Source organism: Glandiceps talaboti, chromosome 8 (genome assembly GCF_964340395.1).
Source record: "Glandiceps talaboti chromosome 8, keGlaTala1.1, whole genome shotgun sequence".
Lineage (NCBI taxonomy): Eukaryota > Metazoa > Hemichordata > Enteropneusta > Spengelidae > Glandiceps > Glandiceps talaboti.
In genome coordinates, this window is record NC_135556.1 from 20,433,518 (window position 1) to 20,459,239 (window position 25,722).

General features: G+C 34.4%; 1 protein-coding gene across 1 annotated transcript; it reads left to right on the forward strand.

Annotated features, from left to right (window-relative positions):
* Positions 1-9,435: 9,435 nt before the first annotated feature.
* On the forward strand, positions 9,436-20,528 carry LOC144439332 (prokineticin receptor 2-like). The gene is made up of 2 exons (XM_078128614.1): positions 9,436-9,881; positions 19,820-20,528. Exons 1-2 carry the CDS (start codon positions 9,436-9,438, stop codon positions 20,526-20,528), a joined length of 1,155 nt encoding a protein of 384 aa, XP_077984740.1.
* Positions 20,529-25,722: the final 5,194 nt, after the last annotated feature.

Below are 25,722 nucleotides of genomic sequence, written 5' to 3' on the forward strand. Positions count from 1 at the left end.
GAAATACATAGTGATAACGATTCCTAACACGTGTGTACGTGTCTCTCTCACCTAAATTCTTGCATTTGATGTCATGTGACACATGGAATATGCTGTCAAAAAGTGAGTATACACAGAGGTGTTGACTTGGCGTGATATCAAACAATTGAATACTGGTTTTCGGCGGATGATCTGCATTTCGGTATTGACCACAGCGTATAACTATTATGTTGAACAACATTTTTCCATTCAGAGAAAATAGAAAATGAGCCTTGAGAAATTTCGATTGATTTGTTTCAAATTCAAGCGTAAGTCATGATGCCTTGGCTACCACTATGTTAAGTTTCATAATTTCGTGATTGACTAGGAATCAAGTTCACCTATTGTATTACAAGTTGGCCGATGGTATTACCTGTTTTAATAAACGGAATTAAGATATACTTCACAGCGGAAACAATTAAACACAAACTATGAAAAACAGGACGATATAATTACATTAAAGACACACACACTATTGCAGATATACGACTATACATGTTAGAATATTGCAATACTAAATTATATGCGAAGGGAATATTACTAGACTAAATCAAATATCTTATTACTAATCAAATTATCTTGATTACTAGTCAAATATCTATCATTTTAATATCTTATATTCCGGTTTGATGTCATGAACGCCAATCTGTCTAGACATGTCGTGTGGTATTATAATAAGTATGTTCTAACGATTACGTACTTTCAAAATGAGCGTGTTTATTCTAGACTAAAAATACATTCATCCATAAGCTCTTTACTTTAATATTTTGAGTACTTAGATTATGATATTACACGTAAAATATACGCACTTCACTACTTATTAACCGCCTTCATTCTGAGAAAAATATAACATGCATAAAAGGGGACGAAATATATCACGACATTAGTAAGTCCATTGTAGTACGTGCTTTTGCAATGCAACGGAAGATAATTACTTAATGGTTTGAGCGCTCCAAGCTATGTGTTAGTACGTAGGCTTTACTTCCCTAGACTTCTTAAACCCACGGCATCGTTGGCAAGCAATTAGAGATATATTTCCAATCTGCATTCACACTCATGAATTGAAGTCGAGACATGTATTCGCTAAGCCTCTAAATTCTCCTAAAATGTTGACGATGAACTCGTGTGTTACATTCTCTATCACAACGTCATATCAGATGAAGTCGTGTGTTACATTCCCTATCACAACGTCATATCAGATGACATTTTCAATTAGAAATAACACTAGATTGACGAATTGTAATGTTCTCTTAGTGAACTCTAGTATTTATAAAATAAACAACATTACAACAATTAACATAGAGGATAGAGGTGTATAAAACCTAGTCTCAACGGGACACCGTAAATCTCCATATAAATTCCATACCAATTTATATCATTACAATGGTGCAGTATAAAGGTAACGACAACCTAATACACCCAGGCATTGCATTGGCACCAGCTGTAGATTATTAGATTATATATATATATATATATATATATATATATATATATATATATATATATATATATATATATATATATATATATATATATATATATATATTCATTTTTCCAGCTGCCTTGACTCTCTATGTCAATCTTCACAGCCACATTGTGATGTCTTTGGAAAATATTGTTTGTGTACCTACGATCATCGATTGTCAATCGATGTGTTCGAATCCCTAAGGTTGCACATGTAACTATCTTAAGACCTTTCAATGTATACCTCACCGAAAAATGAGTTTGTCATGTTGAAATGTTATTGTTATTCAACCTTTCCCCTTATTGGAAGCCCTGAAGACGGTAAACTCTGAATGCCGGGGATTAACTTTCACCCCACGGTTACTTTCTAATTTAGTATTCACCCTGTGTTTCGTAAATGACAGTTTGATAAACCTACTTTGATATCATATCATAAAAAGAATTGATATAGACTGGCTGGTAGCTCTACATTTAGACAATCTAAGCCAGATTTGAATGAGGATCAATCTGGTTTGTTTACGCCACAAGCATAGATAAAGCTATGTATCAAATGTATCTGTTCAGTGCTATGAAACCAAATGCTGCTATAAATTGAAACTCATTAAAATGATGTGAGGCTTACGCTTAATACTTTATGTCAAGGGAATATGCATCGAATGATGATTGACACGTATCATTAGATTCATTATCTCAAGATTGTTAACCTTAGGCTTATTATACTTTCCCCCTTCTGAACATTTACATCTTCTTTGTCAGTAGCTATCAGTACTTCTACCCAAGTTATTCCATTTTCTTACGGCAAGGTAAATAAAATGACATCGAATGTATTACAACAGACAGTTCTCATAGACATCCATTTTGACACTAACAATGTCTTCCTCACTGGTCACTTCGAAACATATATCTTCATATGGTAGATTCCTTATGATCAAAGATAGTATGAACTATTCAAATCAGTTTGGATAAAGGTCTTTTCACTTTCATGTCTTCTGTATGTCTATCAATCATATGGCTTTTGGCGGGATAAAATGATGTTTTCACTGTCGATATTTTTATTTATATGATATTGAAGCTAAGTTATTGTCTTTGAATAGAAACTATGTATTATATACCCTGGTCGTACTACGTCACGACAACCCGTGTCTACGTCATTGGTTTTGCAGTGTTCGAAAGCGTTCCACAGTTTTCATAAATAATGATTGAGAATGTATTTTTATATTATTCCCCAATATTTTTCTCCATTCCCTGGAAAATACTCGCTACCTAAGGGTTTGTCGACGAAGCTCCCTTAGGCCACTCGTATTTTCCTCAACTGAACGAAGGAAAATATTGGGGAATAATATTTGATTATGCATACGTAGGTAGACAACTCGATTTTTAATGCCTATGTATATTAGACAAAGTTGACAATGAATATCTGCCACAACATGGAGTGTTAATATACTTGTGGCCTGCTCTGTAGCCGATGGTGGTGGTGGTGGTGGTGGTGATGGTGATGATGGTGATGATGATGATGATGATGATGGTGGTGGTGGTGGAGGTGCGGTGGTGGTTATGATGATGATGATGACGGTGGTGGTGGTGGTGATGATATAGGCAGAAGGAAAACAAAAATCAAATATCGAAGGCTAGTATTGATAATATATCTAGACAATGTTATTTAACATTTTCAAAATAAATAAGGTACTCAGATATAATGTTTTTCCACAAGGAAGTCTTATTAGCCCGATTGAAGTCATAAAATTACTTTGTCGGCTTTTACGGTCTGTAGGATACATCCAATATTACACCTGGGGAATAAAGAAATATGATATACTATGATGAAAATAAATTTATCCCTGTCCATAAATGGCAATATCGCAAAATATAACCCATAACGAGACGTTTGGAGGCAAAATTAATGTAAGTACTCTATTTGATTCGTAAGTACGAGCATCAATTTTCACAACATCATCTGTCTATCAGGGCGTCAAGCTGTAAAATAATCTTGCCGATTACTTGAAACAACTCTGCATATTATAAAGGCCACATATAAAATAGTACACAAACATTTTTCTCAAAAAACTATTAAAAGATGACAAGGTTCGTCTACGCCTAACAAGCGTGGTACGTAGGTCTTGCAAGAACATAGTTTCAGGATGTATCATGGACGTTACTGCAAACTTTCAAAACTTAAATTTAATAATTACTTACAAACAGCCATTTTATCTAATGTTTCAATTAGGAATCTTATCCACAGGGTAACGGACTTTGTGTAAAATACGACGGATATTGCTGTAAAGCCTGGGCCCGGAACAGAAGTAACCCGATAGTTTTACCTGTGCGGTAGTGCTAAGGAACATTAATTATATCTGTCAGGCGGGAGACATAGAATACTCCTTCTAGTGAACCAGACAGGGTTAGCAATATAATTACTTCAGTACTGTTGACATCATGGAAAAAGTGAGCTCTGTGAATATTCATGCACATTTTTTGCCCTGTTGGAGGTATATAAGTAAACTTACACGGTATAAAGAGGCATGATAATGCGTTAACAAGGTAGTCGGATTTGACTAGGAAAAGAGACAATTTGACGTCCTCAGCTTTCACTTTTCCCTTGGGGTTTTCTTGAAATGTGCACGTATTTGTTTCTAGCGACTTCAATAAATGTTAGATCAAAGGGCATATGTATTCCGTGTAGTTTCACTTGAATCCACCTATCCCTTACTTTATTGTAAGAATGGCAGCGAAGATGAACTCAAAAGTTTAATTCCAACTCCCATAGCAAAATTGTGAAAAAAGAAAATACTATAGATATCATATCTGATGTGTGTGTGTATTTTTCTTCAAATAATGATACGCAAAGATTTACAATAGCACAAGCAGGGATTGAAGAAAAAGTATATTATATGTATTATGTATGTATATGTATATATATAACTCCTCATTAAAATACCGTCAAAATGAAGAAGGGTGACTGAGCTATGATGGGTCTCTACCATATGTGCTCTCCCAGCATTGTCTGTACCAAGGTCAACAGCTGGCTTCACCATGTCTCTTTGAGACCAACTCCTCTAGATCTCCGCACATGTTAGCTACCCTTTCATTGCATGTTTATCAACAACGATATCAACTGTATGACAGCGGTGTTAAAGGTGTGAGAGGTCAAATTAGATAACGGAATTTCTCATTGTATATACGCCCTCCCCCAAGAGTCAATTTGTATACTCTGACCCACCCAAAGTCCCCCGCCTCTCCCCAATTGTAATTACTGAAGGTTTCCAAAGAGGCCATTGTTAACCTTTCGGCAACCTAGAACTAAATGTTTTATGCACACACTTATAAAGCAAAACAAAATAAAATACAACAAATGTGTGTTTTTGGTAAACCGACCGACCTTAGTTTAAACCGCTAATCCTAAACACATATATACATTTAAAACGATAATTAAGTTTTTGTCTTCTTGACCTTCACGCATGTCTGTTCTCTTTCCCTAGTGATGCCTATACATATTCATCAAACTATCACACAAGGGGTATTGTGACCGACATTTTGCTTGGATTTGGGTCGAAGCAATATTTTTCAAAAATTATGAAATTAAAAAGTAAAATAAAATAAAATGAAATCCGACATACCAACCCTATTCTCTAAAGCCATGTTATCGGAAATATGAGATCAGTTTTTCAAACTCTCTATGCACGCTGACAAAATACTTTTTAAAAGGTCATCTGCAAATGTTTGCACAGACAAAGATGACACTTTTGGAGGTTACAACGGTATATTCCCAGTCAAAGCATAACCGAAATCTTTTAATAGGAACGGGAGAATGATTATGGTCGAAGTACAGTGCCGACAAAGTTGAGTAGACTACCATAACTTCAACAACAGCTGTTTCACTAGAGTCGTTGCAAGAAACAGCAAAATGTCGTTGGTCTCCTACACAATTATAGACATGAACATTCGAGGTAGTTACCATGTTTATAATATTCTTATTATACGGTGTAAAGGTCTTGTGATAAAAATGGTGATGAATGTGTTTTCAAGTAATCCAAACCTTAGTATAAACAAAACAGCAGTGGCAGCAACAAAAACAAAAACAAAAACAACAACAGAACAAAAACAAAAACAACAACAGACGAAGAATGAAACAATGATAAAAAACAATAACAACACAACAAAAGAATGAAAGAAACAATGATAACAACAACAACAATAACAACAACAATTATTATTACTATTACTATAGCAACACCAACGATCAGCAGTCCGTTTACTGAGATGTCTACATACATACATACATACGTACGTACATACATACATACATACATACATACATACATACATACATACATACATACATACATATGACGAAGTAGAAAGGGCTATTGGTGAACCTTATTATAATACTGCAGTTAATGCTAAAAACAACGAAATGGAAATACCCTTGTGTTGAGGTACTAACGCCATTTTTGAAAATTGAGTTGGCAAATTGCCTGCAAGTTACAATTCCTTGTCAAGAAATAGTCAATGATGTGAGAGCATGTTAACTGTCGAATCATGGTTAGCTGGGTGCATTGTCACTTAGACACGTTTATGCCCTTGGATATAATCTTTCTCGGAGACGATCCAGTCTACTTTGGTGTTAATATAATGACGTGATTGAGCGATAAGCGTTTTACGAAAGTAAACAACATTTTTTCTAGGTTTGGATATGACATATTTATACATGTTGAATTTCTATTACTTTATACCCTTGGGATTTGTTCTGAAGACCCAAGAGGTGTTAATTTCAATTATAATACGATCAATGTGAATGGTTAACAAGCTATTCAACGTTTCCATTGAAATAGCTATATTTAAAGAGTAAACTACGACGGAATACTGTAGTGTTTAACTCATCACATTATAGGGCTAGCATGAGGGTAGATGTTGCACAATTCATCACAGCGTATTAACCAATCAAATTGCATGTATCATTTTAATTATGTAATAATTTAAAATTAACAATGCTGGGATCTTCATGACAAATACTAGGGTACGCAGTAATAGAATGTATCTTTCTTACAAACAGTTCCTGAAGAGATAAGACAAACAGACATTCAAGTATTAAGACTACTTTTCAACGTTTCATCACATTATGTGATTAGTCGACTATTCGATCACTCTTCAATGTTGTCTTCTTTTAGTATATAATGTTTTCTGTTGTAATATGTATGTCTATATAGGTTTTGTAGCATTTAAACCGCTATGCTCAATGTATTGATGATACACTCATCGTAATTAAAACGTCGTTTCCATGGTTTTTTTCACGTACGTGGCCCGCTGCAGCGTGGTTTGCACACATTAGTAAGAGGTGCGGCTGGTCACACTTGCAGTTAATATTAACAGACGTCAACGGAGTCCACCAGTTTTGACTCTATTACTTAACATTATGATTGTCTGTATCTTCCTTTGTTTAAAATTTTATGGATGATACAGTAAGAAAAGAAATAAACAGAAAGATGATTCTTGGAAAAAAAATGATCAAAAAGATACATAATCTATTGTGAATTTTAATGAAAAACAAACAATTACAATGTAGATCGCAAAAAACCAACAAACTATATGCGCCCGTACAAAGGTTAAACAAATTACGGCTAACCATACCACTGAAAGAATTAACGTACTCGCAGACAAAAAAGCATGTACGACGTCACATTAATGAATTCAATATTGCAGATTCACCTTGGACTAACCTAACACAAGTGCGGAATTTAAGTAGAACTGGATTACTAAGATACGGCAAAGGTATTGCCATTAGCTGCTTTATTGTCACAACATACAGTATCAGATTACATTTATTTTTATACTAGAAATGGATTAGATAAATAGAAAGATATGATGTGTAACTTACCAACTAGTGAAGATGAAAACCATTCTTTTTGACAACTGACAAAAACACACATCAAGCACATATCAATATCCGCAACAGTGCTTTCTTCGTCAAAAAGAGACAGTTAGACACTTTATTGGAATTTGATCTTTTAAAACGGAAAAACCGCTTTTAATAATAAATTGAGTTCGCTGTTACAACTGATTACAACCAGAGAACAAAGTATGCAACTTCATTGAGCACTACGAATACTTTGCATGACAGGAGCCGCTAGTAAGGATATACTACTTGAAGGAAACCCTTTTAAGTGTTTTCAGTAGTTTAGCGTTAGAATTATACTGTTTGACAAAGTAGTCATTCATCGATCAGCTATTCAATATTGAAAAGTAAGCCGATTCTCTGTCGCCAGTCTGACTCGCCCTGGTTACATCATTTGTACATCATCATCATCATCATCATCATCATCATCATCATCATCATCATCATCATCATCATCATCATCATAATGCAGAATTTCCCACCAGGATAACCATAAATCGGACTAGCGCTAATAAGGTTTTAGGATATGATAGAATTCGCACAGTTCATGATGTTCCGGACAGCGGGGATGATCGACCCCTTACTAATACAACTACTTCCACATATAATAAGAGAAATTATAATCAAGGGCATTTATTCAATAACCATGTGGTTATTCTACTGCCCGTACGTTTACACAATAAAAGCGAAGGGAAAGGGGTTACGAATGAAACCTTTAAACAATAAATGCCAAGCAACTATTATCAGTTTCTTTTATTCAAGTGTGAATGCATTTAAATGCATTTCGTACTTACTACGACATTTGAAACACCATGGACTCTACTGGGGACGAATATGTTTTTTAATGAGCCATAAATTTAAACATGGCATCACATATTTCATGTCCTAAGATGTAACAAGGCAAGTGGATGTGACATTGTTATGAACTCCGACCAGTCATCCCTACTGAGAGATATAAGCGTAGCGCACACACACACGCCCACTGTCAAGCACTAGACATACACACACCTATTAAAGTATTGGTAAGTATAGGACATACAAGGAGGAGGAGCGTCAGTTAGTACTGGCTCCTTTTGTGTTGACAAATTGATGATATATTCTCACTACAACATGCATATTAACATGTACACTTGCATTGTCATTCAAACAAGGACAAAATTATGGCATCATGGTATTAAACACGCAAAACAACAAAGTTTCTGCTAGAATTTCTTTGCTAAAGGTAGTTTGAGTTTTAGAATGTTAAACACAATTGGGTGATCTGTTTTACCTATACTTCATGAGTTGCTCTGTTTAAGTCCTGGTGCTTGACTCTGTGTGTGCTACCATTTGTATCACAGTGGGGATGCCAGGTCAGCTTTGATAAAGATCATCACATATCAGTTAATATTTCTAATGATATTTTATCTACGTATCTGGCCCCAGTAGAGTATCCATGGTGTTTCACATTCTGTAATATTTTTACAAACACTTTATTTTACTTGAATACTTTAGCTAGCTATGTTGCACTTGTCAATTCCGCCCTATTATATACAATTAACATGGCTTCCAATAGCAAATGCTACATTCATCTATAAACTCAATTGGCTTTCCAAGACAAGCGTCGTGTATTCGTACGTCATCCCATGCTGCTTTTCGCGTTATATATATAGAGTTACCTATGACAACATCTGATCACTACCATAAGGTTCATTTATCGCAAACTAGACAGAGTGGTGCGTACTGGAAAATATCCCCGCTGATACATTTTTAATCTACTGATTACCCATACCACTACACCAGGTAGAGTCTAAGTTGTTGTCCGTCAATATTTTCTATGCCTTGTTCGTTCGTGAGCAGAATTTAATATTTCGCTTTTCACAATTTCTAACATTCATCGAACATTTGCCTGTAACTAGGACGGACTTGAAACATTCAGTTTAGTCAGGAGACTGTAAAACGATTTAGTCTTTAGTTACCAGTACGCAGCTCATTGTTCTCATATCAATGTAACCGACCAATACGAATCTCCACACGGAAGATTTGAACGGTGTGCATTATTTTAGTACGACATACATTTTAAAATGCCAGGAATAACAGTTAATAATGAGACGAATGGAAACTTAACGGCGGCTTTGTCTGACATTCAAGATGATTTTCCATCACTCTTTGAGAGACTTTATGATGATGACTTTGGAGAAGGAGACTACCTTCCCGAGGTACACATAGCCGCTAAAATCATCATTGCTGTTATATTTGGACTCATCTTCGTTGTTTGCGGATTTGGAAACACATTGCTATGTTTTACAATCTTTAGACTAAAGAGACTACGAACTGTAACCAATCTCTTCATTGCAAGTCTTGCAATATCCGATGCCTTAGTGGCCATAGTTTGTGCACCGTTTTGTCTTTACTATTACATAATGCAGAATTGGATTTTTGGAAGAACTCTGTGTTCTATAGTCAGCACTGTCAACCTGGTCTCATTACATGTTTCCGTGAATACCTTACTGACTATAGCCGTTGAAAGGTAAGGAACTCGTTATTGACTAAGTATTGTACTTCTTCTGTTAATGTAGATTTGTATATTTTCTAGGTTGTATGCTAAATCTAACTATCGTTTTCAGGAAGAGGATTGCGAACTCTTTTCTAAATTCCCCACAAAAGCTGCTTAAGAGCAGTAGTATTGATATTTCATTTTGACTTGTAACTTGTATTCATTTCGAAGTTGATTCAATGAAGTTTGAAACCATCAGTAGATTTTAATGACACATCTAAACGATACATAACAACACTACTTTCAAAGTGTGTAAGAGTCATTGAAAACAATCAAGTTTTACAGTACTAGTACTGTAATAGGATTCATCATTGTTAATGCAAGACCACATGGAACCTAGACAGTTAACTCAGACCAATGAGATAACACTATAAATATTCTATCGAATGAAATGTCGTATTACACATTTAGATATATATTCCACAGCACGGGGGAAGAAAGGTGTCAAAATATTAGTGTTGAAAGTCGTAACATTACGTTTTTGTGTCCTGATCTTTACAAGTACCATTTATATTACATGTGTTAGAGAACACGATAATATACAATTGAACACAAGGGAGGATTGTTAAGATGTGTGTTTCTCCACTTAAGTCTTTATTTGAATACATTAGGCTTAATACAGACAACATGCCTTGATGGATGTAACTATTTGAGCATGCTTATACATAGGGAGAAAGTGTACCTTGGTATAATGTTATCCTATTTCAATTCACAACATTTCCTCATCATTTGCGTTGCTTGATTGATTTTGTGTAAAAGCAAACACTTGTAGGTTCAAATGATGAGTTCACCTTTAGGTTTTCAAAGGTTGCAATATTCGTCATATGCGAGCTTTCGTTGACAATTTACTTCTAGTTTTAAATGCGGATAACATTTGCAACATCACAGAACTTCAAGTATTCTGCATGACTGTAGTTTTTCGATGGATATAAACAACATCTTACACATGTTTGAATCTCTTATTTACTAATTAGGTAATATTGTGAAGGGGAAACTCGACATTTAAAGAACACAATTGGTCTGATTATAGGAGCTAACAGAGCAAACCGCACATATCCTAATTTTGTGAATATATCTAACAAGACATGATCGCTTTTTCGCCTCCCGGCATTGTAGCTGAATACTGATTCATTTGGACGTAAAGAAGTCAAAGAACTGTATCTCAAATCCGGTTTTGTCTTTCGTTTCCTTAAGCTAATACCTAGCAATCCACAACGCAGAACGGTTAAGCCTGCTTAGACGCCTTCCCTGCACCATCTGCTCATATTCGTCTTTTGTAAAATCCCAATCTTTAGTCTTTATCCTTACCATATGTGGAAATGATACGCATAAAATGCCATTTTTATTTTCTATCGATGAACATTAAAATTGAGCAGTAAGGAAGTATGTTAAAGGCTGAGAACATAAGTATAATGGCGGTCTGCGCTTGAAATATGTTTACAAAACTAGATGCTTTTGAAAAGGCAACACATACATTTACAGATAAACAAACATAATTGTCTTTTGTAAAATCTCAATCTGTAATCTTCATCCTTACCATATGTGGAAGTGGTACAAATAAAATGATATTTTTATTTTCTATTGATGAGCACTAACATTGAGAGGAAAGGAAATGTGTTAAAGGCTGGGAACATACGTAAAATGGTGATCGCTATTGAAATATATGTTTATAAAATTAGATACTTTGAAAAGGCAACACATAGTTTTACAGACAAACAGACGTAAATTTTGTGCGGGATGGAATAAGCCTTCTGTCCAAGAAACAAGTTCTATATTTTGATACGCACTTCATAAAGAACCTTCATCTAAGCTTCGGGTGAATACTTTAAATATCTTCCTGTAGCGAACTTTAAAACGCCTTATCATGCCAATGAAAATGTAGTACTTTCATTTCATTTATTTTGTTTCCAATTTAAAGTGTGTATGGATATATATATATATATATATATATATATATATATATATATATATATATATATATATATATATATATATATATATATATATATATATAGTGTGTGTGTGTGTGTGTGTGCGTGCGCTCGTTCGTGTGTCCATTCATTGCTTTTCTCATTTCTGAGAAGATTGAAGCATTGACGAAAATTCTCTCGGGTGTTTTAGGACTTAAGTTACCATCTCCGCTAGTCTCGAAACAAATCAGATTTCGTGTAGGTTTTAAAACACCTGCTATGCTATAATGAAAGGCGTGTTTTTAAAACGACATTTCATCTCATACTCTGACTCAGAATAAATATAATTTCGTGTCAATTGTATTGAAATAACTACATTCAGTATTTCGCATGCAGTTAACATTATTTGTACTAGTCTTAGATACTGACTGATAGTTTCTTAAGAACTCATTGCACATAACAACACTTTGGGTTACACATCACCATAAACACGGTATCGTTTGCCAGCGTTCGTGGTGCCGATACATTGAACATTCTTCGTGTGTTTTGTGACCGAGTCTCTTCTTTCATCCTTGATATTTTACTTTTTTCCTCCTGAAATGCACAGTGATAGTAATGTTTTGATGTAGGTTGGGAGATTGTACTCCATAGTAACCTTTAGACAATCACAACTTGGCTTCAGGACATTATTGGTCGCTAGAGAAGAACTTAAAGGTAAAACCAATCACACTATTGCACCGTGATGCCCGATTACATCTCTACAATGCCGATTAACAATGATTAGGATAATCATTACCACATTTCGACATATCCGTTTTTTGTTTCCTGTTTCAGTAATTTAAAATCATTCTAACACAGAAATTGAACTTTGTGCTATGTGGCATGTATACACACACACACACACTATTTCATTTATTGAATTTATAAAATACAACGGATTCTAGGAATCGCCAAATTCAACATGCAGACAGTTGTAGATTGCGTTTAATGCTACATACTTGACGTCAGTCTCGTCTCTAGTTGATATTACTACAGTACTCTTAACACGTGTGGAACACCTATCAGTGACATCCATCATAAAGAAAAACATTGATATCCACGACACAATGTATTTATTACACATTAAGCAATTGTATACATTTGAAACCTTAACATTATCGAAAGATATGAATATGATTATTTCAAACAATATTGCACTTTTACAAAACTAGACTAACGCGTAATTCAAAGTACTGCATTAAAGATTAAATTTAACACCAAGTCAACACACTTTTAATTGTAAGTATAACTTACTTTGGAATTCCCTTCCAAAAGTCTTTAAGAACAATGGTTGCCAAATTGTAGTCAAATTTAAATGTTAAATAGATATTGTAATTTACTGTTTAAATTGCTTAATCAAAAAATGCAAGTATTAACAATCAGGTTAGTATGTTTTGCTCAATTGTTGTACACTTAAATTTGGAAGATTAGTGACGTAATGTTTTATTCAAGAGGGCGTGATATTCTCAGTAGGGTGACCCTATATGTCTCTCATTACCTTTTCATGACAACTATGGGTCGATCAGTCGAGTTAAAAAAAAATGAAGAAATAAAAACCATGTTCTTCATATTTGTCTGCCTCTCCTTTTCCTCCTCCTGTCTATCTTCTTTTATTCGATTTCTGGTAAAAAGTCATTTCCCAGTTTCTCTACACAATTGACATGTTTTCAGCTTCTCCCCCCCCCCCCACTTAAAAAAATCTTCATTTTATGAAAGAAATCCTAATTCGTGAACAAGTGTCGTCGTAACCACCATGACTGTAGATGACGTCGACAGCCCATACAATTTCTGTTTTCTTGCCAGAGAGGGTGCTGTTCTGCAAAATATTAAGGTCGGGCGAAAATAATTTTATTTTATTTTGATGTCGAAGCTGACAATTTGGATTGATCGGGTAATGAGAAACAGAAAAAATAGGGTCACCCTATCTGTGTTAGAGCTATTATTTGTTGTGTTCTTCACTATGTTACACTATGATACTTCTAGTGTTTGTACAAAACACAATTATTTATTCATACATTGATGAAAATAAAGCAATAACGCGATACGATACAATACAATACGACACAATATAATGAAATACAATGCAATACAATACACATATGACCCACACACTTTACAGGCAGAAAATGCGAAAATGTATATTTTTGTACGGTTAGCTAAAATGGTAATATCAAGCGTAAACTCTTCTAGTTCCTGGTCGTCAGACATGTTCTACTTGCGCTCTGACGTAGGTTCCATTCTGTGCCCTAAGCGTATTGGGTACGTATGTTTAATAACGTCAGTTAGTTTCATTGTTATTCTCTCCTGACATCATTATACACCTGATACCAAGATATTCCTATCACGATTGATATAAACACAGTCTGTATTACTTGTCTGTGATGTACGTAAACTGTGCAAATTACGTCATTTCTGTCTCTGCTTATAACTGTGACTGGTGCCACAGCTAAACATTATATTAATTATAGGGTGTTCACTTGAGTAATTGACAAACCAAGATAATTGTTTTTTGATATGCTTTGAATAAGGAAGATAATTAACTGCCGTTGTATAAGATTCTAAATGAAAACAAAACAGATCAAACACGGCAAATTTATGTCACGAACACTTTCAATATGCAGGAGAACGCTTAAGGACATCTTAAATTTTAAAAAATATATAAACGAGAAGGGTGTTATGTGCGTGTATTGTTTCAAAAGCTTTACTTTGCTAAACTTCCTAGGGAAACAGCTTTTAAATTAATAGAGTAGTAAAACAAATTATGTCATAGTCGTAGAATTCCGGAGGGGCACTTACTCGTATTGACAATGAGGATAGGATTTGTGAAATATGTTTAGAAGGTATCGAAGACGAATATCAGGGTGTCTCCTTACAAATTACTGTAGACGTTTTCCAAGCCGTGTTAAATTCTATAATTTACTGAGGTCTAATCCAACAATTGTGCTGTTGAATCTTGGTACATTTGTATATAAGGCTATGGATTTAAGAAATGAATGTTGTATGGCCGTTTGATATTGCTTGATAGGTTAGGTTAATAAGTGTCTACAATATTTTGTAATCTGTTATACTGTATTCTGTCTTTCATTAAATTAAGTAATTGTCATTTTCGCCTATCGCCTTAGGACGAATAAGCAATCTCGATAGTATGATAAGCCTAATGTTAAGCCTAATATTGTGTGATAAAAAAATGTTTGCTTGTTAGAAATATACAAAACAACAACAACAACAACAACAACAACAACAACAACAACAACAACAACAAATACAGCACAGACAGGTTATTTACAAAAGATGGTAAATCAACCCAGTTTTCGTCAAGTCTAATACAATCTCTGTCAACACTTCCACCACTTCTATGAAAGTAAAACGGAATCGATTAAATCTGTCAAAAACTGACTCAAAATATCTTTCGGATTGAGCATCATCTTGTGAGTAACTAATGTAACTACACACCGAATACTTTTTGCCAGTTACAACGGCACCCCATATACTCTCAGGGTTTTTACCTAGCCGTACTTTCACTTGATGAATTAAACACATATATTGCTACACATGATTGAACGTACCGCGATTATACATTATGTAAGCTAAAGTTGATAAATGGAAAACTGAGGTCCTAAAATGGTATAAAGATGGAAATCATTACTTGTTATCAATGATTGACATTTCAATTTTAAAGAAGGTTGGAAGGGTCATTGCTAGATATATAATTTCCCCAGCTGCTTATACATAGAACACACTGAACGAAATTCATATACAAATCAAATGTCTTATATTACAAAAATACTCCTGTCCCTTGATACACTGCCGTTCTTTCATTTTCTATCACCAGGCTATGAGCAGCTCTAAATCTACAAAGAGTTCTATATAAAGGCAAAAAAATATCATCGACATTTAAATGAACAAAGACCTGAAAATGTCAAATTCTTGTTTCTATATTATGTAAACCACAAGAAATCTATCACATTTCATCTCCGATAATGCTTAAATCATATATCCTCAAACTCATATGATCACCAAACTCAAGAGTATCATCGTGCTCTCCGATAAAGAATTACAATCCAACATTTACATTAGGGTTCTTCCTCATGTAAATGTAGCATTAATATTTGATATCGTATGATGGCAAGTCAGTATTCCATTTGTACCCCCAAAAGAATAACAGTCGTTACGTTTAGGCAGCAATAACTGACAATTTTTTTCGCTTTCCGTTTACGTTGAACTTTGATAGATTACTTGCTATTATGGAAATTGATGTCACGGTTTCTGTCATTTTCGATATTTACATGAGCAGTGAAATTACTCACAAGAAGCTATTTTTTGTCCTACTTTCATAGCAAGATTTCCCAGTTCTACAGAAAATATATTAAATCCCATCATATAAGGTATCTTGTAATTTCAAATTGGTAGAAGTGATTATGCCTACGTGTGTGTATAATCTGTGAGTACCGACTTATTTTCAGTTGTTCTGGGCAACGTGAAGATCATTTGTTCTGTGTATCGTGACGATCATAGTGGAATAACACATCACACTTAACCATGGTTCCAGGTACATATAACTAGTTTATATCGTACGTTTAAATCATATCTTAATGATATTTCTTTCGTTCAAAAACGGATTGTGCGTACATCATCCAGTAATTGTGATTCTCACAGTGCTCCTTTATTCAAGAAACTTAAAATTCTGGATATACACAATCAGTTCAAGTTACAAGTTGCTATTTTCGTTCATGACGCACTCCATGCCAGAGTCTCCTCGCATTTTAAGTCATATTTCTTCCCTTCAGAGCATGTTTATTGTACTCTGTCAAAAGATAAAAATATTCTTCATCACCATAAATTTAAAAGTAAATTACGCCAGACGTCAATCAAATTTCTTGGTCCTATGATGTGGAACAGTATCCCAGAAAACACTAGAAATATTCACTTAAGATACAGATTTAAAAATGAATTGAAAAATTATTTATTACAATGGTTATAATTTTGTTTCTTGATTCTATTACATTTTTATGTGTGTTATTACAATGTGTTATTTTTCAACGAAAGTGTAGATCATTTCAAGTGCAGTGTATATCAGTGTTCCCTGGAGTGAAGCAAGCCTATGTTTTAGCTACCATGAGCACTCTGCTCGTGTACATAATGACTCAAAACGTTCTAATGCAATGTTCCTGCAATTTCATGATTACTGACGAACGAAATGGTTTCCACAGATACAAAATTATTATGAAAAACAAAAGACGTTTATTGAGACAGACTGAAGTCTCTGAGTATGCGATTTTAATCTTCATTTGGAGATTTACTGTGGGTGTATATTACTGGATTTCATTAGCCCTTGTGTTTCAAAGAACGAAATAAAAAAAACCATTGTAGCATTTATATTTTATATTTATCATTCTGAGGTTTCTTCTTACCAAATTGCAATATATAAAAGATTACATCTCAATGTTAATAACGAGCTAGTTTAGGGACCGGCCAATTTAATAGTCGTGGATGAACGTTTTTTTTTTTGTTTTATAATGAGATGGACTATCATTTTAAGCTTGACTTATCATAGGATGATTCTGAAATTGATTAATTAAAAACATTTTCTCATAAGCTCGGCTATATCATCCAACATATGATTGGTAGAGTTATCAAATAAGCGGCAATCCCTTATATTACTATCATTCGAACGACAAAACAAACCAGCCCATCAAGAATTCATTACAGTCTTTTCAAAGGAGCCGATTGTACTTAAAATATACAAAGGTTGATGTCAATAAATCTCAGTTTGTAGTTACATCCGCACTTCGTTAAATATATTACGGCTACATGTTTGAAGTCATTGGGGTTTTAAGTTCATTGTGTTTCATTTCAATCATATCCCCGTAATGACTTATCTATTAATGATGTATGCAATACACATAGAGTGAATACAGTATGCTATATAATGGACAGTTACATCGTGGATAATGGTTGGATGGAATTAATGTACATTCACATTTTTTTACACCAGTGTCGACATCCATATTATACATTGTCTTTTTCTCTCATGTATTTCAAAGCATGGGAATAACCATGCACGGGAGAGTATCAATCCCACTGCTGGGGGATCATCATATCTGTGATGTGAATATAAGCTTCTGAAAGATTCCAGCAATAAAATGAATAATTAATTGTTACTGTTACATTGCCATTGAGGTGTATGGCGGACGATCGTTCCGAATATTCAAAAGATTTACTTGAAATTTTCACAACAAGCAACCTTACATATGTTATAGTTCACAAGTGGCTTGGTACAATGTATGTAACACCACCGTTATCATAGCAATTTCTCTAACAAGTATATCACTGCAATTGATAATCTGTTTCACTTAGGAGTGATAAGTGTTGTTTTCGCTTAGTAAAATTGGGCATTTAATCGTAATGTCGAAATGTCGAATCTAAAATAGGCATGCTCTGCATAATTTGACCACATACATTGCACAGGTGAGTGTACAAGCACATATTATCAACGACGTCTTTGCCTGCAGGCATTAGTCAGGTTATGTCAGAACCACGTGCTTTTGTAAAAGGTTCTCCAGTCGTTAACAGTTATTTGGCTTCAGTTACTTGTATAGCAAAGAACATTCTTAGATGTAGCCTAATAACGGAAAATCACTAATTATGTAAATTACTCTATAAAACTAACAGTTTCACCAATAAGCTTGATGAGACACGTGTGCCCTGGTATAGAAGTTGGGGTTTGCACTCTTCAGATATAACCTAATTATTGACAATCATTAATTATATATGCAAATGACTCATCAAAACTAAAAGCTACACCAACAAGCTTTTTAGAACCCGCGTGTTGTGTTATGGTTGATGTATTTACTAAATTATATTGGACTTGAAGCTTGCACTCTTCAGATATAGCGTAAATAATGATTAATTAATTATGCAAATCACCATTGAAACTAAAAGCTATATCAACAAGCTTTTCAGGAAGTACTTTGTTATGCTTGAAGTATGTACCAAATTATATTCATTTTGAAGCATGCATGAAAGCATAAACGCATGAAAGCATGAAAATAGCTCAGGGTGTTGTTCGTTGGGAATGTAACCACACATTCTTTTGTATCCATCATTCCTCTTTTTGTGTGCACATGGCTTTCAATTCCTCCAGACTCTTTTGAATGTGTAAACCAAGAGGTTTGCGTTTGTCAAAAACTTTTTTTTTGAAATTTTCTAATCTGTTGACTTTAATTGGTGGCAGACCTGAACAATATAGATATTTATCGATTGTCTCTTCAGGGATTTATGAGTACTACAAAATAAAAGCGGTATTGTAGATGCGTAACCGAGAGGAATAGTTGAAAGAAACATTTCATAAAGTATGGGTTCTGGAGAGTCATTTCATGATTTTGCACCACCTATAATTATTACTTATGATTTCATGGAAACATCAAGATCATCTTGTGCCTTCAGTTACACGTATGTTTGCTGTGGGCTAGACATTGCCCAATGGGAATAAGCAGAAATGATTATTCATGGTTGAACAATGAATATTCATGACGGCATTTATTCGGTTGCATTTTGGTAATACTATTGAAATGTAAACTTTGATACATTATCTCTGCTATTGTATAATTATATTCTACCAGTCATGTGGGGTATTGAAGTTGGGAGGGTCACTATTTTTCATGCATGGATGTTTGGGAAGCACTTAGGGAAGGTCAATGATTTTCATTTCTCAAACTTTTGAAAAGCACTGGCCCTTCCTTCTGTAATTCTGTCCAATCCCTATCTACATATGTTTTTTCCCCTACAAGTGTCATGTTAGATCCAAACTGAGCCGTACTGTAGAATTAACAGTATTATGACCATTACATTTGGTATGGCTGTATTAAATCAATTGTGCAAATGCATTATTCGTACAATCATGGAAGAAGAAATATTCTAAAATATTTGATATACTTTGTTTTTGTTTTGTATTTTCAACAGGTATTACGTAATATTTCATCCACTAACTCCACGACTTCAGAAAAGAGCTGTTGTTATTATCATTGGGGCAATCTGGATAATATCTTTCATTGTGTCGTTACCAACACCAATGTTTATTGAAGTATCCGATTGGAACGATGAGAGAGATGGCAATAAGATATACTACTGTGGCGAATATTGGAGTGATAGTGTCGCACAAAAGGCGTATATTGTGTTCTTGATGGTGGCTGAATATCTGATACCGATGCTTATCATGACAATGGCCTATCTCGGCATTGTTCGCAAAGTATGGTTTCATCGCTCACCAGGGGATACATATTCCTCTCATAGGCAACGAGAGATGATAATAGATCATAAGAAAAAGACGATCCAAATGCTAATAATTGTTGTGATATCCTTTGGGGTTTGTTGGGGTCCTTATCATGGTTACAATATCAAAGTAAATTTTTATAGAGACACTTTGTACCACGGAAGCTACAACATGACACTTTTCTATGTTGTTGAAAGCATAGCTATGTTTAATTCCCTCGTAAATACAGTTGTTTACTTCTTAATGAATGAATGCTATCGGAAAGAAGTTTGGGTCGTATTGACAGCCGTATTTGGCAAACGACGTCGAATACCGGTTGCAAGTTTTGTAACACGAAGCTCAGCTCGAAGTACTGTCATAACACGTGGCAGTCGTCTCAATAAAATTGACAGAGGTTGAAAATATATTAAGCAAATTCATACAATGGGGAATGTTTATTGAATATCAGTTAGGTCATATACTTGTGTATATTGCAGTACTAATGTGAGGTTAAACGAGCAGAGTCACGTGATTCGTCACGTACGAAAGGTAATGAAATGTAATGTTGGTGATAGCAGCAAATACTAACATTTGTACACACTTTATTCTATTGAAATTTACATACTTAACTTATTGTACACACTTTATCTGTATTGAAATTTACATACTTAACTTATTGTACACACTTTATCTATATTGAAATTTACATAATTAACTTATTGTACACACTTTATCTGTATTGAAATTTATATACTTAACTTATTGTACACACTTTATTTATATTGAAATTTACATAATTAACTTATTGTACACACTTTATGTCTATTGAAATTTACATAATTAACTTATTGTACACACTTTATCTCTATTGAAATTTACATACCTAACTTATTGTACACACTTTATTTCTATTGAAGTTTAACATTCATCAAATAGAAAATGTTTTGAAAAGTATAATATAATGATTGAAAGCATTATTTACACATAACGTGAACGGGTAGATGAACGGTTTGGTTGCGGTTTTAGTAATTAACATTTCCGGTCTCTGAATGTCTTCTCAGTTCTTTATATTGTTAGCCCCCAGGAGGCCAGGGGCTATTACAGTGGACTTCGTCCTTCCGTAAAAAGTCATTTCTCTGAAATGCAATGTCCAATTCAAACCTGGCACAACGGGAACATCATATGGGGCATATGCACGTCATTTTTTTATGGCGAGAGAAAATATTTACTGTATACATTAAACACTATAAACAGACAGCAATTAAGTGTTTACCTAAATTATTACGTGCAAGTTTTCATGATGTAATTTATAGTGTTATCGGCCGACACAGCTTTTGTAAGCCATAGACGTTGTTTCTCTCAAACGTCTATGTCTAAACTCAATAAAATACCCCCCCCCCCAAAAAAAAAAAAAGAAAAAAAGAAAAAAAAGACGAACAACAGTGACCAGGATGATGTCTGATGGAATTTTAATCTCAAATAAAACTATGTAGTGTATCTTGACGCATAAAATTTACCCAAATAATTTGGTTTCTCGTCGTAGGGAAAATTAAAAAGTGATGGAGTGACGCGGTATTCTTTTTTTCTAAGCTCAATTAATTTTAACAGTCCTTGTCGTTCACGAATAACTTGATCGTTTATGGATGGCGTTAATCAAACCTATTTTATAGAACTTAGAGACGCAAAATATTGAGAAAAAAAATGTGTTTCATATTATGTTTGTGTTGTAACGTTTGACTGTTACTTGATTATGAACTTGTTATTTAAGTAATATTATTTGGTTAATATAGTGATATTCACAATGTAGAATGTTTTTTGGGATGACTCACCCAGCACGTATGAATTTGGCTTAGTGTACACTTTTGACATGCTTTTGTCTGAGACCACTTACATTTACAAGTTCAACATATTAGGAATTAATTTTGATGTGAAATGAACGTTACGGATATATTCTGGTGAAACGGACCGTAGCGTAAATTCATAATGTAATATCATACTCGTCTTCGTTCATTTTTATGTATGATATGCTCTCCAAGGTGATTGAGCACTCACTGAGTGAATGAAACACTATTATCGAAAATACTTTTTACTTAGTAGATTATCATGTAAATATTTTACGTAGAATTTATGTGTATATGTCTATACTGAAAAGTTATATGCTGCTAATGCATTTTAGAAGAATCATAAAATGAATACCTACGATCGTAAGATTTATATTGTGTATTGTACAGTATGTTCACTTGAAATATTACACTTGTTAGATTCAGTTAGTCACCCTAACAATCGATAAGATCATCATTTAGAATTGTTTTTTTACGTACTATATGTAGAGGTTGATATTCTCTTAGCCTTAGTTGTGGATGGCATTTACAAAGAGCTCTTTTAAGTATTGTATGGTTACATGATATATGACTATTAATGCGATGGCGCAGGTGCATTTAGTTATTTAAGACATATGCTTTGTTCATTTGCGTTGATGAACAACACTAAAAGTCTACAAATTTGTTATCAGCTAGAAATATCAGCACACTATAGCACTATTGACAGCAACCGAATCTGGTTTATCCCATGCGATAAGAACATTTGATAAGTAATCAATAAACCCTGCTCATGTCGCAGAATTTAGATTGGTTTTGGTAAGACGAGAACTGTGAAAAACACATTATTGAATTTGAATGGTAATGAATACCGAGTATTAGCCTTTTGTTTCTTTTGATAGAATATAGCATTTGAAGTGTACACTTGAAAAGGGGTTCCCTAAATTAATTGTTAGGTTTCGCCGTTCTTTTCAATGACTGAGGAGAAAAGGCATGTGATGTAAATAAAGTATAAAATGGCAAGCTTATGAACCGTCTAGATAATTTGTGACTTGTATTGATACGTTATAAAGCATTATTGATATAATTAACACATTTGTCAATGTATACCTTTACTCTATTGGTGAAATTAAACTTAAGCAGATAAAAAACCTCGACTTTGCATAATTCATCCTGAAGAAAGGCATTATTCAAGTAAGTGTGTGTGTGTGTTTATATATTGTGCCGATTCACAAAAAAGTGCAACCGATGTACCGGATAACTACAGATGAATTTCTATGTTAAGTATCTTCAGTAAAATATTCACTGGTACCTCAATCGGAGACTTACCTTTTGGGCGGATGACAGAGGCTGGTGTTAGGAATGGCTACTCCACCGTTGACAACACTTTCATTTTACAATCTATAATCCAAAATACTTGCCAAAGAATAGACGAAAATTCTATTGCATTTTTGTAGACTTTTCGAAAGCATTCGACAGAGTGGCTATGGTATATTATTTTAAAGAGTGGAGTCAAAGGGAAAATGTTCCGTATGTAACATACCATGTACAGTGGTATCACATCATGCGTTAGAACTGACAAAGGGCAAACAGAATATTTGCGTGTCCGACAAGGTTGTATGCTTAGCCCCTTGCTATTTTCATTTTTTATCAACGCGTGAACAAATTCTCCTAGCACCTCATATGCATGATACCTAGTAGAGTATGTATTTTGGCTATGGTATCTGATGTAATGAAAATGTTATGAAGCATCTATCCCTTACTGTCATTAAATTAATTTTTACCTTCCGTAAGGAAGGTGATAATATACTGATGAAGTCTGTGTGTCTGTGCGCGCGCGCGTGTGTGTCTCTGTGTGTGTCTGTGTCTGTATCACCATTTCCGAAAAAACGGCTGCATCAATTGGAACGAAATTTCACAGACATGTCCTGTAGGGCAATGGCCAGAACTGATTAGGTTTTGATAATAATCCGATGAATATAAATGACCAATTTGAGTAATTAATCGATCGAACGAGTATAAAGTTGGCATCAGATTCAGATTCAGATTCAGGTAGCGTTATCTTATGAACGTTATATTGAGCGTCAGATGGCTTCAGATCCGAATCTGAATCTGACGCCAACTTTATACTTGTGCTCTACACTATACTGAGAAAGACTCTGTTTTCAGGGGTTTTGTGCCAACCTTATTTTGTGTTTCCCTTGGGTCTGCACTCTGCGATGGCTGCACAAACACAAGAAAAAAGAAGACCAAGGCAGGGTATTTAAATGATTCAAACTCACCAGAAAACAATTTTTTTTCTTGGCCTTAAAATAGATTTACAATGAGCGCGGAGTTCACAAACAGGTGAAATATTTATCATCGTTTCAATTTCGTCAAATATGGACTTATCATTTTCAAATATCACACACTGATGCGCAGATGAATAAAGAGAAATCGTGTCTTTTTAGATTTTCGAATAGAAGTTTATTGAGTATTATATTGACCATAACCGTCTCCTTTTTACCGTGTTCTTTTCCGATTTCTCTTGATAACAAACTACCGCTGTTTGTTGCAAAGCTTGTACATAATCATTTATTTAGCTCTGTATCTCAGGATATAAGTACACTCTCACATATTTATCAAGTGTAATAATCTATAATTTATACCCAAATGTGTGTGGTCAAAATATGGAAAATAGACCAAGCCCTGTGTAGCCTACGAAGAAAATTTCGCGACAATGTATCAATAATGGTGACCTATACATTGACCTCTATATAATTAGTGTACAGTGAGGGCACGCCACTCAACAAAATCTTGAGAAGGAATGTGTAAACTCGTGGTGGGACAGAAGGAGTTCAACACGTACATGCCATATCCCGGGTATGTAGGGGATCACGAAAGCCGAGTGAAGTCAAGGATGGCAAGCTTTCCTGTGCTGAGGATAGGAGGCGTGGCGGGCATTTGAACATCATTTTTGACAACTAACTTTCATTGGTACTTGACGAATCACAGATATAGAGCTGCATTTCTTACATAAATCCTTACGGAAGGCATTCAGTTTAAATCTGGTATTATCTGGTTTTTACAACTGCGTATACATTCCATTGCCTTGGGATGAGATAAATAGCGCAATGTCGGATTAAAACGAATTAAATTCTTATGGTTTGTGTGTGTGTGTGTGTGGGGGGGGGGGGTGAAAACGATTTCACTTTTAATTTTTGCTAATTAAATTAGGGTTTGTGGGTTTGTGGCCTAACTAAAAGAAGTATGTTTTATCCCATTTATTAATAAATTCGTACTTTTAATCTTCTTTGATTAGCTTACGTCATTCCTAGACACTAGTATTTCCTACTAGGCACAGGCATAACACATACATAAACAGATTATGCATTTATTCTCCTTAACTGCTAAGTATTTCATTAATTTACATTGCCAAAGTTGCTTTAATACGTCATTAAATTATTAAAACGGGTCAACATTGCACTTAACGATACAATGTTGGTGTAATGCCATACACGTCTGCCATCACTGATGGCCACATTTGATTTCGTCACTTCTAGTTGGCTCCTGTTTATTTCTGGTGACTATAATACTTACAAGTATCACAAGTTTAAGTTTGATTTTAAGTTTAAGTTTAAGTCTCTTTTTCCTTTTTTCAACACTATTTTTATCTTTTTAGTATTCCATACTGTTTTTGTCTTATAAATGGAAGTAGTTACATGTCATTCTATTTTCAAGATCCATGGATTTTTGGTATATTCAAAGTTTGCATTGTGAAGCACCTCTAGCTCTTAACGACAGATTTCATTCTTGGA

Coding starts and splice junctions, on each gene's coding strand:
- LOC144439332 (XM_078128614.1), top strand. CDS start 9,436: ATGCCAGGAATAACAGTTAATAATGAGACGAATGGAAACTTAACGGCG. Junction 9,882..19,819: donor CTGACTATAGCCGTTGAAAG/GTAAGGAACTCG, acceptor TATTTTCAACAG/GTATTACGTAATATTTCATC.